Source organism: Carassius carassius, chromosome 12 (assembly GCF_963082965.1).
Source record: "Carassius carassius chromosome 12, fCarCar2.1, whole genome shotgun sequence".
Lineage (NCBI taxonomy): Eukaryota > Metazoa > Chordata > Actinopteri > Cypriniformes > Cyprinidae > Carassius > Carassius carassius.
The window spans coordinates 6,651,476-6,666,945 of NC_081766.1; the positions used below are offsets into that span (position 1 = coordinate 6,651,476).

Consider the following 15,470-nt stretch of genomic DNA (forward strand, 5'->3'; position numbering starts at 1 on the left):
AAGATGAAGGGGTTATTTTTCACTGTCTGTTTTTGGACAGTATTTATTACACTTCAACCTGTATTATCTCTCACATACAAACACTCATCTTCTCTCTCTCTCTCTCTCGTTTATTTCTCTCTGTCTCTCCTTTTGGCTTTCTTCGTCAGTCTTTCGCCTGTATTCATCTGTTTATCTGTAATCTTTCGCTTTTGTCTTTTTTCAGCAGCCGTCCTCTCTGCTCTTTGCTCTTTGTGAGGAGAGTGCAAATTATGTTGCTTTAAATATAGGCTGTGTGCTTTCTACAGCCTCACACATTTGTGTGTGTGAGCAAGAGACACTTAGAGAAAGAGAGAGAGAGAGTGAAATGCGATGGAGAATGACACTGTCTGGGTGTTTTTAACTCAACCGTGTATGTGTGTGTGTAAATACTCTAGGCAGTGCTTCTCATCTGCTGGGTTGTGGGCTACAGGCGGCAGGACAAACACTGCTAAATGTGAATAATAAATTTTAACTAAACACATGATCATGCAGAGTTAAATAAATAGGCTTATCAGCTCAGAGGAAGCAGAAAGCACTTTCCATGTCTTTTGTTGTTTACATCAAAAGTAGTTTGTCCAGTCAAACCCATATTACAGTATTTTGTAGAAGATTAAACAAGATAAATGTAAAACCCAGGCTGCATTAAATACAGGGTTCACTTGCATTGAGGATAAACATGGTTTGAGCTGAAATGCATAAATGTATTTTAAAAAAGAGAAATGAATGATTAAATCTAATCAAATTTAATTCAAAATTAATCATTTTGAATTTGCAGATGAGTTCAATTCAAAATAGCTTTGAATCATGAATCTAATCAACCCAAACTATTCACACTGCTAGTTTGTGCACTGAATGATAATAAAGTTGCCATAAAACAGAAAAGAAAACATTTTTTTTGGGCGGGCTAGATTTTGTCCTTCAGGGATTGATTGGATCATAGTCATGTACTAATCGCTGCAATCTCATGTGAGTGACAGGTTGCTGGATTGTTGTCCCGCCCCGGTTTAAGTCATCAGAGAAAAGGTGCTGTTGCGATGGAGAAGGGACAGTAATGTTTTTGATTAAAGATTGAGAGGACACATGATTTTTATTATGCACACGGAAAAATAATTTATTATAAACACTGCAAAAAAAGAGAGATTTTCTTAACTTTTGTAGCACACTCACCCTCATACTACTCATATGACCTATGTGACCCATCTGTGTTGATCATGAAAATTTTTTATTTTATTAATATAAATATTTATTGAATGAATTTACATGTATGCACATCTAAATTAAAACTATTGAATGAAATAATATTTATTAGAGATCTTCTTTTGTGTTCCAGGCACAACATGAAGGTTAGAAAATGATGACAGAATTTTTGTGTATAGTTGAACTATCCCATGAATTTTGCTGTGTATGTTATCAAGGTACTATTTTAATTCAAAATAAAGTGGCAGTGACGTAAATTTGTGTACTGTGTTCCAATCATGCACAAACGAGACGGTTATACCCGCACCCTTCAGACTACTCACTTTAAGTGCTATGCCCTTTGGAATGAGTAGGACATAGTCGTGTTTACTTTAAAATTAAATTCACCGATATTCTGTCTCTCTCTCCATCTCCACTTCACTCAGTGATTAGAGTTTAGTCAGTGTCCTGACATAACCAGTTAAATCGATCAGATGCCATTTTGAGAGTCTCAGTAAGTGCCCCCTGCAGCAGTTGTCCACTGCACAGAGAGCGTGTATGTGACCCACTAATCACTTAATAACTACTAACACTGCTCTAATTGGTTGCAGATAAGTAGCCCGCACCCTGTGTGCTAAAGCTAAAGGCTAATTTTAGCCTATTATCTTTTGGCAGAGGTTCATTGGGTTTAGAAAGCTAACTCTAATTCTAATGCTGTCGGTTTGGACATTCACACACACACACACACATAGCCAGATGTTCTGTGATGTAGATGCTGAGACTTAGTCTTTTCTCATCCCTTCTGCTCAAGCTCTATTTTTAAAAGCAGCCTTTTAAGCTAATCAGCCTGAGTTCGACCCAGCTTCACGCTCACCCGGCGCACCTGCGTTTGTCCCACATATTTGCCAGTGGAAAGCCGGCATTTGGCCTGCGATTGAGTAGGTTAATCTCCAGTGTTAGCAAAACATCAGGCTAAAATTAAGACAGCATTTAGCATGAATCAATACAAGATTGAGATCTACAAAAAACGAGTATCATTAGGCTAGTGTGATATCAATGCCTGGCCAAATTTAACTCAGCATTCAGCCAAGGTTAGCAATATTTGCCCTGTCAATCAGCAAGCATATGCCCAACATTCAGCCAAGTCTTGCACCAAGTTTAATCTCTTTGAGTCCAGAGCTTGGCCGCTGCCAAGCCAGCATTTGCCTAGCATTCACTAAACATTAGCTCTCCATTCAAGCTGCCATTAGCCTAACATTCAGACAGCGATTCACCCAGAGTTCATCCAGTACCAGTCAGCATTAAAAAGGTCATCGATTATAACCTAAGTGGTAATTATTGGTTAAAGTGGAGCATGGGCTGCTGAGGGCAGAATTATCATGCAGCAAGACTCACATTGGCATTGCATCTGGCTTTTATACACACGCTCACACAGACACATTTCCAATTTAATGAGATAAGTTGTCATCTTTTAAATGCCTGAAGGGCTTTACATGTGTTGGATCAAACCCCAATCCCATAAACACTAAGCAACCAATAACAATAATAAAAAAATAAGCATTTTTTCAGGAAATGTACTGTGCAAAACTCCTTATGATGCTAGAATATTCTTTGTGGTTTCTAGGGTGTTCTGGATGGTTGTCTGGGTGTTTCAGTGCAGTTGCTATTGTGTTCTGGGTGGTTGCTAGGGTGTTGCTATACAGTTGATAGAGTGTTTTGTCTGTTCGCTAGACTAAGCGAACAATGTAAATGGCAATTTACATTGACTTTAACAAACTGACATTTCATGACCTCTCTTTTACTCAGTCATTCTGGTGGTTGCCAGGGTGCTTGGATTTTCTGCGTCCTTCAAGAGGACTCTCACTCAAGTCTCTATGATATTCTGATCCTATGATTTGAGCAGGATTGGGGTCGTATGATGCGATTTTTCTTTCTCTTTGGAGTGTTACAAGCTGTTCGTGAATAGATAAGATAAAGTCACAAACCCAAAGAGATATTCTTTATAAAAGATGAGCTTCGTAAAAATTTACTTATTTTTAGAAAGGCGGAGCATAGAGAAGAAACATTAATATACAGTATGTGGAAAATGATGTGTTTTTTAAACCTTAAACCGCATAAACACATTTCATTACACCAAATAGACAAAATAATGTTATTTTTTAGCAATGTCAAATGACCCCTTTAAGTGTACGTCTTTTTCACCAGGTGAGATCCACATTTCAGATAACTGAATTTTGTGATAGCAAAATAAATAAATAAATAAGCACAGGCCGCATATTTTGATTTATTATTCATGTATTTATCAAAAATGGTACAGTATAGGTTTCATTTTGAAATTCAATACTTAGGGCTTATTTTAATCCATATATAATCCAAATATAACCCCATGTGAAATATGAACTTTAGCAAGCACCACTACATACATATTTTCTATTATGATATGCTATATTTCTTTAGAATCTTGGCGATGTCAGTCAACGTTTTAATTATCATTCCTGTTCAGTTTCTTTCCTCTCTTCGGTTTCCTTCTCTGCCGACTCTCTCGGCATGAGGTGCAGGCAACGTTAACGATGCCATTTTTATATTTTTCTTCAAGAAATACACAGCACTGCACTCAAAGATCCTGATGATGGGGATGAAGCATCTAATTTTCACCTAAGTCTCGCTCTCATTTTCTCCCTGTCTCCTCCTCTGTCTCTAACTATAGCTCATTTCATGATGTCATCTTGTCTTCTCAACTCTAATATCTTCTCATTTATCTCTGTTCTGTTGCCCAGATGATGACCCCTTACAGCCAGTGACCCAAGATGAGACGGTGTCAGTGGGTGGGGTGGTGACCCTGACCTGCAGTGTGAAGGAAAACGATAACTCCTCTCTCCAGTGGTCCAACACTGCTCAGCAGACCCTGTACTTTGGAGAAAAGAGAGGTGAGTTTCACCTTTTTTAAAAGACAAAGGATGATTCCATCGCCATTTACTTATCCTCGTGTTTTTCCAAACATGTATCCATTTCTTTCTTCTATTGAACACAAAAACAAATGTTTTGCACAATGTCTGTTTTTTCCATGTAATAAAAATTAATGAGAACTGAAGATGGACTAGCTACAAATATTTAAAAAAGCACCAAAAAGTATTTATTTGTGGAATATCTTTCCATCTGCCATTAGTTAACAAACACTCATTCTGTCTGGCTATATGATGTTTAGTAACCTTTCACAGTCCAGTCAATACCTGATGGATTAAACAAAGCCTTGTTGAATAGTTTTAATCATTTGAGTATTTTTACATTTACTTATATAGTAGAATATTTTTTTCCAGCAATGAGTGTCAAATTACAGATAAAACTGGTTGAAAGCGGCAATGCACATTGATTTTAACAAACGGACATTTCATCACCTTTCTTTTACTCAATCGCTTTTAAGACTGTGGAACATGATTGCAATTACTTGCCATTTTGGTCTGAACAGGAAATTGATTTTTGCTGGACCATTCCTCAAACAGTTCTACAGCGCTTTCAATCCGTCAATACCACACACAAAGACAGCACATGAGACACATTCCTAAAACATTAATATCACCCTAAAACCAAACAGGTGGCTCTGTGATACCTGTGGAGAGTATAAGACAGAGAGAGAACAGAAGGGCGACCTGATTAAAGAGGGAAAAAAAAGAAGGCGACAAGAGAGCACCATGAAAAATCTGAAATAAAAGCGGCCTATTGAACAAGAAGGAAGGAGGGAGTGTTAAAAGAAAGAGGAGAAATATACAGTACAGCCAGTCTCACATATAAACACCCATAAAACTATATATAAATTTACTTTTTGAAATTACGTTTTCATTTGGATGAATACAATTGTGCAAGATAAGAGTTTCTAATGAAGTGTTTTTCTTAAGAATAAATCCCACTCAAACAATTTAGGGTAAGAAACAAACTCACAAATCTCATTAACTTACACAATTTTGCTTCATACTTAAATTTATTTTGTTTGAAGGATGCTTAGATATTTGGAAAGCAAATCAAAACTACTGTTTAAGAAAATTATTTTTTGCAGTGTAGAAAAGAGAGAGCACAGTAAAAGGAGAACAGGAGATGCACACATACGCACTAGTGAGAAGAGATGAACAGATTAGTGTGGAGGAACGATGGATGGGTGGATGGGCGAAGAGAGATAAAGGGAGGAATGACAAAGGAGGAGTGTGTGCATGAAAGAGCAGGACGGAGGACAGAGGAACAGCAGCTGATGAAGACAAATTAAGTGCCCTTCACTTACTGATAAAGCATGAAGTGCGCACACATACACATTTACTGTAAATCTGTGTAATCCTTTTGTTCAAAGGTGAAATGTGTCATTTCTGCACCATTAGCAAAAATAATAACATTCCAAACTTTTTTTCCTGATCACTTCCGGTCTGTTTGGACAGACAAGCCAGTGGTAGGGGGAGAGGCTCATTCTACAGAGCACGTGATTGGACAAAAATCTGTATTTATGCTTCATTTTGCCCAAAGAGAACAGTGTTGTTATTGTTAACTAAACTGAAACTATTAATTATTTAAAACAAGGCTGAAACCAAGTAAAATATGAATGTTAGATGAAAACCTTAAACTTAAAAAAGTAAACAAGTATATATAAAAGTAAAGCTGAATATAAATATTTTTATATCTACGAAATGAACAAATTTTTATTAATAAAGCTTAAACTAAAATTAAAATAGATGAAAATTAAAGGTAAATCAAAATATTATATATTATTATAACATATGAAGAAACAAAAGAAAGGCTTTAAATTTGTGAATATGTTAGAAGTGACATTTAGGAGTATATTAGCATACAGTATAGATGACCTTTAAGCATATAGACTTGCTTTACTTTTTATATTTAAAAGACGTCATTCAAAAACAATCATGATTATAACTTCTCAACCGTGAGCACATTATTAGATTAGATTAGATTAAAATAGATTCAACTTTATTGTCATTGCACATGTAAGGTACAAGGCAACGAAATGCAGTTAGCATCTAACCAGAAGTGCAATAAGCAGTAATGTAAGGTCTACAATATGTTACAAATGTACAATAAATATACAAATAAGGCAGTATTATGGACATAATTTACGGATTTTAAATACTATCAGCATGATATACAGATAGGTGTACTATGAACATACTATACAGATGGATTATGGAAAAGTGTATGTACACTATAGGGAGAAACTATGAACATATGAACATCATTTACACTATTGCAATGGACAGTAAAGTGCATAGAAAATATTTCAGTGTGCAAATGGATTACTCAGTGCTTCTTGATGAACAGACAGTAGTGCAAGTAATAACAAGTTTATTGTTATTTGCTTGTTTGTAAATAAATAAATAAATCAGATGTAGTGATGAGGAGTCTGTGTGTGTGTGTGTGGTGTGGGGGTGTTGGGGGGTGTCAGAGGGCAGAGTTCAGCAAGGAGACAGCTGTAGGGAAAAAGCTGTTCCTGAGTCTGCTGGTCCTTGTCCGGAGGCTCCTGAAGCACCTCCCGGAGGGCAGGAGGTTAAACAGTCTGTGGTCAGGGTGAGAGGAGTCCTTAAGAATGCTGCGAGCTCGACGTAGTCAGCGTTTTCTCTGGATGTACTCAATAGCTGGTAGTGGTGTTCCTGTGATGCGTTGGGCAGTTTTCACCACCCTCTGCAGTGCCTTGCGGTCAGCCACTGAGCAGTTCCCATACCAGACTGGTCACATAAGGCATATTATCATAAGGCCACAGACATTTACATATCAATGTTAATTCAGTATTCACTCTCTTGGCTTGCTCTGATCAACAACAGTTTTGACCAATCAGAACAAAGGGCTTTTACATATAGAATTTTCCAAGGCTTGGTTGCAAACAAATATAATCCAAGGACTGTCATTTTGTCTGGTGGATTCTGTGTAGTCAGTGTCGAGTGTATCTACATGGGTTGCTATAGTAATAATGTCAGAATCCGCACGCTGCCAAGAGACTTTCTCATACAACAACGGAGAGTAGCTGTCAGTAGAAAGCTGAAAACTGAAAAATGTGCCTTTACTCTTGTCTGTCATCTCACTGTGGTGCTGAACTCACAAGATCTGTAAGAGAACAGAGGCATTTTATGCATTCATGCATACAGTATACTCAGTCTAAAACTGCTGACTCGTTCACTATTCATGACATAGTGAACATCACATGGTTCGCTAGATGAGGAAAGAGTAAGCAAAACTGAATGTGTTCAGACCAGACGATATTGCACACTCTGTGCCATGTTACATACACGGCCGTTACAAATAATGAACTCCTTTGAAATCTGACCTTTTAGACTACTAACTCATATGAACTTAGTGTGGTTCAGGTTTGTACACATAAGATTGCATGTGGGCTTACTTTTTGTTTTTCAAAAAAAACAAAAAAGAACATGCATGTTACAGCAAGAAGATAGAAGAGTTAGAGAGTGGAAAGTAAATCTAAATCACAATGGTTTTGGTGTCAGACACATTGACTAATGTTATCTGTGAACTTCAGGGGGTAAAATTGTTGTATATGACATCCATGTGGTGTATGTTTCCCTTATCTACTCTGGTTTTTTTTTTGTTTTTTTGTTTTTTTTTTAGCACTAAGAGATAACCGTATCCAGTTGGTAAAGTCCACAGCCACAGAGCTGATAATCACCATCTCGGAAGTTCAGCTGTCAGATGATGGAGAGTACACCTGTTCAATTTTCACCATGCCTGTACGAACTGCACGAGCCACAGTTACTGTACTCGGTATGTATGTTTGAGTGTGCACTTTTGCACGTCAGGGTTAATGTTTAATCATTATAATGGTGATGCAGCTGAAACCATTAGCAAATTAAAACATCACTTTCATTCAATCAAACACAGCAAGAGGACAGACATAGTTAGTTGCTGTTGTAAAATATGTAAATATAAAATAAATATTAATTAGAATTAGAATTCAAATATGAAGTTTAGAATAGATCTGTCAATCAGTCTATTAGTGTGTCAGTAATGTCAGTCTATCTGTCTGTCAGTGAGTCAGCCTGTTCAGTTTGAAAGAAATATCAGTATTTGGAATTTGGAGGTCAGGAAGTGAGTCAGATGTCAGTTCAATAACCGCAATAACTGGCAGGTTCAGTGCGTTCATATAGTGAAAAAATTGTCAGCCTGAATCAAACCGACTAGGTTCATGAGTGTGTGTGTGTGTGTGTGTGTGTGTGTGTGTGTGTGTGTGTGTGTAAATATATATATAAAATATATAAAAGTTTGATATTTGCTAGCAACTGAATTTAGGTCCCATGTTGCATAACCAAATCATAAAATATCCAGATACAAATTTTGTCATTGGTAACTGACATCTGTGCTTCACCTCTTTTGGAAAGCACCAGCTGCTCCTGGTAAGCATGTTTGATGTGACCAGGCCTACGCGGAACCTGCATACTTTCTGTACTGGTTTTGGGGGAAGATCTGCATAATTGATTTAAATATGGTAAAATGTGTTAAACAGAGTTGAAAGTACTGTACTCTTTTTGGCAGCTAAAAACATACAGTTTGCCAAATTATTATATAAAACAACATGCAAGTGGCAGGGGGTGCGAATGATGGGCGTTTTAAATCTGCAGAAGGTTATAAGCAGATTTCATTTGGTGCAAATTCCGTGCAGGCCTATTAGCAAGTAGCTAGTTGTTGATAGTGAGCTGCTACTTAAGGAAAATAACTGTTTTTATTTCATTTAAGTTTTATCTAGCCAGCGATGCCCTTATTTCCCTCAAATTGCACCTGAAAATATCATGAATTTCATTTTACTTCTCTTTCTCTCTCACAGGTGTTCCAGGTAAACCTGTGATAACAGGTTTTGAAGATGCTGTTCAGGAGGGCGGCAAGGTTACTCTCACCTGCACGAGTTCAGGCAGCAAACCTCCTGCTAAACTACACTGGTTCCGCGATCAAGAGGAGATACAAGGTGAAAATACACATGCAGTTGTTAACTCAAACAGTAGATGTTCAATAATTACAGTGTTTACTTCGTGTTTGTGTGTGTGTAGGGCGTCCTGATGTAGTGGAGTCTAACCCTGACGAACCGACCTACACAGTAACCAGTGAGCTCACCCTCGCTGTCTCTAGGCATGATAACAACGCTCTGATTGCCTGTGCGGTGGATCACCCGTCCATTGCCAATGGAGACAAGAGGACAGAGCAGCCCCTCAACGTCTTGTGTAAGACACATGCAAATGCCAGAAAGCTTATTTCATGCAGCTGTTTTGTAGAGGTATGACAGTGTACTACTGTGTGCTTTTAGAAATGTCAACCAGTAGTGGTTGTGCTATAATGTTTTTACATATCAAATGGTTGCTTCCGGCATAGACCACTTGTTTTTTGTGGGACCATTTTATGTTTAATGCATATGTTGTAAATACTGGGTAACAGTAGGTTGCTTGAAGCTGGAATACAATATCACAGATGTGCGTTCACACTATCACAGCTGTTTTACAACAGCTTCATACTTTAAATCATGCAATAGTATCAATTGTTATTGATATTGACATTAAATTCAAAGCATACGTTTGATCAGTTCATGCACTTCCCGTAAATCAAACCCTTGATCTTGGTGTTGCTTGCGCCATCTTCTTGTTTGAGCTTCAATAATGTGTTATAATACAGTATATCTCTGTTATAATATACCACTGTTTGTAGTTGGTTCTTAACACAAGTGCTAAAAAATTCTAAAGGGGCTTTTTTGTTGTTGATTGCAGACTTATTATTTGGTTGTTATGAATAATCTTCTCTTTTTGTTTGCATACATTAAGTTACAAATAAACGGACTAAAATAAAAGTAATTAATTCACTGGGTTATCCAAAAATATACATTCAAATATGTAATAACCGATATATACAGTACACTCACCCAGCACTTTATTAGATACTGCTTAGGAGCACAGCTCTATTGGATTGAGATCTTGTGAATGGGGTTTGAGTATAGTGAACTGTTTATCATGTTCAAGAAACCAGATGATTTGAGCTTTGTGACATGGCGTGTTATCCTGCTGGAAGTAGCCATCATATGATGGGTACACTGTGGTCATAAAGGAATGGATAGGGTCAGCAACAATACTCAGTTAGACTGTGATGTTTAAACGATGCTCAGTTGGTAGTAAGGGTCCCAAAGTGTGTCAAGAAAATATCCTCCACACCATTACACAACCACCACCAGCCTGAACCATTGATACAAGGCAGGACGGATCTACTTTTTTATGTTGTTTACACCGAATTCTGACCCTTCCATCCAAATGTTGCGGCATAAATCACACCAGTCAACCTTTTTCCACTCTTCTATTGTCCAGTTTTGGTGAGCCTGTGTGAATTGTAGCCTCAGTTTTCTGTTATTATCTGACAGGATTGGTGCCCGGTGTGGTCTACTGCTGTTGTAGCCCATTGGCTTCAAGGTTCAAAATGTTGTGCATTCAGAGATGCTCTTCTGCATACCTTGGTTGTAACAAGTGGATTTTTGAGTTTCTGTTGCCTTTCTATCAGTTCAACCAGTCTGGCCATTCTCCTCTGACCTCTGGCATCAATAAGGCATTTTCGCCCACAGAACCGCCGCTCAATGGCTATTTTATCTTTTTCAGACCATTCTCTATAAGCCCTAGAGATAGTTGTGCCTAAAAATCCCAGTTGATCAGCAGTTTCTGAAATACTTAGACCAGCCCATCTGGCACCAACAGCTATGCCACGTTTAATATCACTTAAAACATCTCTCTTCCCCATTCTGATTTTCAGTTTGAGCTTTAGCAGATCATCTTGACCATTCAACATGCATTGAATTGCTGCTCTGTGACCATGTGATGGGCTGAGTAGATGTTTGCATTAACGAGCAGTTAAATTGGTAAAAAGTGGACGGTGAGCGTGTGTGTGTGTGTGTGTGTGTGTGGTGATGACATGGGTATGACATAGGTGTTACAATAAAAAGGTGGTTAATGTGGACACTACCTGTGTCCCTGTAATTCAAAAGGCTTGAAAAACATACTAAATAGTGTTTTTTAAAAATGCACAAAGATTTCTGTGAGGGGTATGTTTAGGTGTAGGGGCGATAGAAAATACAGTTTGTACAGTATAAAACCAAAACCACCAATAACAATGTGTGTGTGTGTGTGTGTGTGTGTGTATACTGTATATATATATATATACACACACACACATAAAATCTATTTATAATAGATTTATAATAATAGCCATACTATGATATAGGATTTCGGTCATACCCCTACCCCTACTGTATAATACATAAACATGGAGATAACAGAAACAAAACGTGTGTCTGTGTGTCTCTCAGTTTCTCCAAGCGTGTCGATTCAGCCTGAGAGTGACCTGCCCAGAGAAGGAGAGAAGTTTTTCCTGCAGTGTGTGGGGAACGGAAATCCAGAGTAAGACTCTCTCTCTCTCTCTCTCTCTCTCTCTCTCTCTCTCTCTCTCTCTCTCTCTCTCTTCTCATTTCCATCCTTGGCATTCATGTTTTATGTATAAAGCTGAAAATGGTCAGCCTATTGATCTCCTTTCTCTCTCTCACACACACACACACACACACACGCACATATGCAGGGTTTGGTTTGACAGTATTACCGTGATATTTATTTTGATGTTACATGAGAAACTCTTGCGTAGGTTTGTTTTAAAAACATATCCTCTATGATCTGGAGATTCTGGAGCTTAAGGATGAAATGTCATTATTTCAGATATATTTGTGACATTTGCAGCTATTTAAGCCTGGTTATATCACATACATTTTTATCCCTGTAAACAGAAGTTAATGTAATTGAATATCACCCTCTACTGGTGCAGGATCGCATTACAGCTCATTATACAGCTCCTGACATCCATTAATACCACACTGAGATCTATTCAACCCCATTTAGACAACCCATAGTGTCTCTCTGTCACATGTTCTTATTTGCTTTTACGCTCTATCTCTTCCTTACTGGAATGGAAGCACAAATAGTGGCTGTATATGATGAAAATACCTGCATTATCAGAGGCAGCATTTACAGGTTTCGTAATATCTTTTTGCTGCACCTGAATTATTATCTATAAAACATTTAGGGTCAGTAAGATTTTATTTTTATTTTAAAGAATTCAATGCTTTTATTCAGAAAGAAGAAAATGTATCAAAAGTGACAGTAACAAAGGATTTTAAAATAAATGCGGTTCTTTCTATTAATTAAACTATCCACAGAAATATTAATCAGCACAACTGTTTTCAGTATTAATAATAAATAGGAAATGTTTGTTGAGCACCAAATCAGCATATTATAATATTTTCTGCAGGATCTTGTGACTTTGAAGACTAGAGTAATGGTGATGAAAATTCAGCTTTGGCCATCAAGATTTAATTACATTTTAAATATTTAAATAGAATACAGTTATTTTAAATTGTAATGAATTCAAGTGTAATGCTTTGTGTTACTATTAACCAGTTTCTATGTGAAACGCTACATCTCGTATAACATCTCCTTACTTGTTTTGGTGTCTTACTGTATTGCAAGTAGACTGAGATATTAGTTTAGTCATAACTACACTGTTCTATTAGCATCTATTAAAAAATATATAAATTATTTGGATTATTCACGCTCAAATAATGATACGCCTGCGTCCTCACTGTAGTTCGCTAAATCCTTGTAACACACACAGACACACTGATTTGGACACGGTATGAGCACACAGAGAAAATACACAGTTACTTTGGCATACTGAGAGGATTTTAAAGATGAAGTGTGTAATTTTTTGATGCTAAAATACCTTCTTTTATCCCAGCAGTAGGTAGACGTCCTCAGGAAGTGTGAACACTGTGACGCTATCAAAACATTTCTCTGTTCATTTCGAGTACCAGGCCAGCACAGCAACATTGGCTCAACCAATAGCAGGATGTTGGGGTGGGGCTAGGGGTTTGGTTAACCAATGGAAAACAGGAACAGAGTTTAGGAAATATGTTTGAACACAATCATTGGCCCTGTCCCAAATCTCACAACACTTGTAGTATTCCACCCAGAAATGGACTTTCAATCCTGATTGTGTTACATGATAGCAGCTGTTTTTGGACATTGACTTTTCTGTTTGATTCGTAAGACCTTCCAGGTCAGGTGTGTCGCAGCTCTGGTGGTTTGGCCACATGGTTTTCTTTCCCATTTGATCAAGTCTGGTTCGTTTCACTTGACATGTGACAGAGCTTCGCTGTGGTCGGGACACTTTCCAGTGCATCCCTCGGTGCTCCTCAACTCTTTTGATACTGTGCCAAATTGCAAAACCCTTCAATCTGCTCAATTAAACGAATCTTTCTGCCTTTGCTTTTGGTGTGAAATTTCAAATGTTTATGTGGTCTGTTTTGTAATGTAATCCCTCTCTCTCCCTCTTCCAGACCGACTGCGTTTGTGTGGCGGAGGAAAGACGGAGAGCTCCCCCCGATGGCAAAGGTGGATGATGCGTTCCTGCGCTTCGAATCCCTCAACAAGACGGATAATGGAGTTTATGAATGCCAGGCTGATAACGGGATTGGAACTGGGGACGTGACGCACACCCTTCTGGTACAAGGTAATTAACGAGAGACAAACGGGGAAGAGCGAGGAATAGAGAGAAAAGGTGTTTTCATCATTGTTTATTACTTCTGCTGATTTATGTTTACGTTCACGTCTCCTTTTTATGAATTTTACTTTCCTTTCTTTTTGTTTCTCTTTTTACATGACATTCTCTTTATTTCCTCTTCCATTTTCCCTCCCATCCATCAATCCATCTCTCCATCTGTCATTTTCTGTTGTCATTTTTTTTCTTCATTTCCTTCATCTTCCAAGACCAGGAAGATTCAGACCTCTTTATTCTCACCTCCACTCTTCCTCCATCCTCTGCTTTTTCCACATTTTCTCCTGAAACTTCCGTTTCAACATCTACTGAAGATGAAACTCTTCTGCCATTCTCATCTACATCATCTTCCACTACCTTCCCCACATCCACTCTGACCTTTTCCTCGACTCTCCCTCCTTTTACTTCTGCTCCTTCCACTCTCCCTCCTTCTCCTGAAGGTCTCACCACCTCTCTTTCCAACGCTCTCTTCCCTGATCTCACTCTTCTGCCCTCCTCTGTTCCTGCCCGCACCCCTCCCTCACTCCCCTCCTCCTCCCCTACCACTCCATCATCTGTTCCTCGGCTGAATGGAGTGCACACCTTTACAGGTAATCCATCGAGCACATACACAAACCTAACAATGGTTTAACATGCCATTTTTGTGCTACTGATCACAGTTACAGGTTGGTGTGTGTGTGTGTGTGTGTGTGTGTGTGTGTGTGTGTGTGTGTGTGTGTGTGTGTGTGTGTGTGTGTGTGTGTGTGTGTGTGTGTGTGTGTGTGTGTGTGTGTGTGTGTGAGAGAGATAAGGATGGGCATGGTTACCCGAGTGCTCTGAGAAGAGACCGCAATGATCAATCATGACAACAAAATAATTGTCTTGACTTTTAAACTTCAAAACATTTCACACTGAACAAAATCCAGTAACAGCCATGCACAGATCAGATAAAAGGGTTTTTTTTCCTGTTTTTTTTTTTTTTTTTTTTGTAATATAGGTATCTATTTATTTTTGCATTAGGTATTTAAAATAAGAATATTTAACATATTAAAACTACTGTTAATTTAACAAAACTACAGTTGAAACGTTTGGTGTTAGTACGTTTATAGAAATGAATACTTTTATTCAGCAAGTATACATTAAATTGACAGTAACAGTAAAGACTTTAACATTGTGTACTCATCAAAACAATCCTACAAAAGTATCATGGTTTCCAGAAAAATATTAAGCATCTATTTTCAACACTGATAATAAGAAGAAGAAATGTTTCTTAATCACAAATTTAGCGTGTTTGACAATTCAGCTTTACCTTACAGGAATAAATTCTATTAATATCTTATTCCTATTATCAGAATTTTTTTCTACTTTAATTTATTAAAATTAGTGCTGTCAAATGATTAATTGTGATTAATTCCATAATATAAGTATGTGTGCTGTGTATATTTATTATGTATATATAAATGCACACACGTTTGTATATATATATCAGAAAAATGTTTATATATGAAATATATTTATTTATAATATAAATGATATGAATATAAATATAGGCATGTAAATACATGTAAATATTTTCAAAATATATACTGTATGTGTGTGTATTTATATATACATTATAAATATACACAAACATATATTATGCAAACAAAAACTTTTATTTTGAATGTGATTAA

The 15,470-nt window shown here is 37.4% G+C and overlaps 1 protein-coding gene across 6 annotated transcripts in view; it reads left to right on the plus strand.

Moving 5' to 3' along the window:
* Positions 1-15,470, plus strand: part of LOC132154638 (cell adhesion molecule 3-like) — a 58,433-nt gene that overhangs the window by 30,489 nt on the left and 12,474 nt on the right. For 2 of the 6 annotated variants that reach the window (XM_059563280.1, XM_059563282.1), the window contains exons 3-10: positions 3,975-4,124; positions 7,810-7,962; positions 8,577-8,591; positions 9,020-9,157; positions 9,240-9,410; positions 11,525-11,615; positions 13,601-13,773; positions 14,031-14,408. In XM_059563280.1, the coding sequence (XP_059419263.1) occupies positions 3,975-4,124; positions 7,810-7,962; positions 8,577-8,591; positions 9,020-9,157; positions 9,240-9,410; positions 11,525-11,615; positions 13,601-13,773; positions 14,031-14,408 (1,269 nt within the window). Of the gene's footprint in view, positions 1-3,974; positions 4,125-7,809; positions 7,963-8,576; positions 8,592-9,019; positions 9,158-9,239; positions 9,411-11,524; positions 11,616-13,600; positions 13,774-14,030; positions 14,518-14,609; positions 14,759-15,470 lie in introns of those variants that run through there. The other 4 variants (XM_059563283.1, XM_059563284.1, XR_009437174.1 and 1 more) reach the window with 3 other exon arrangements.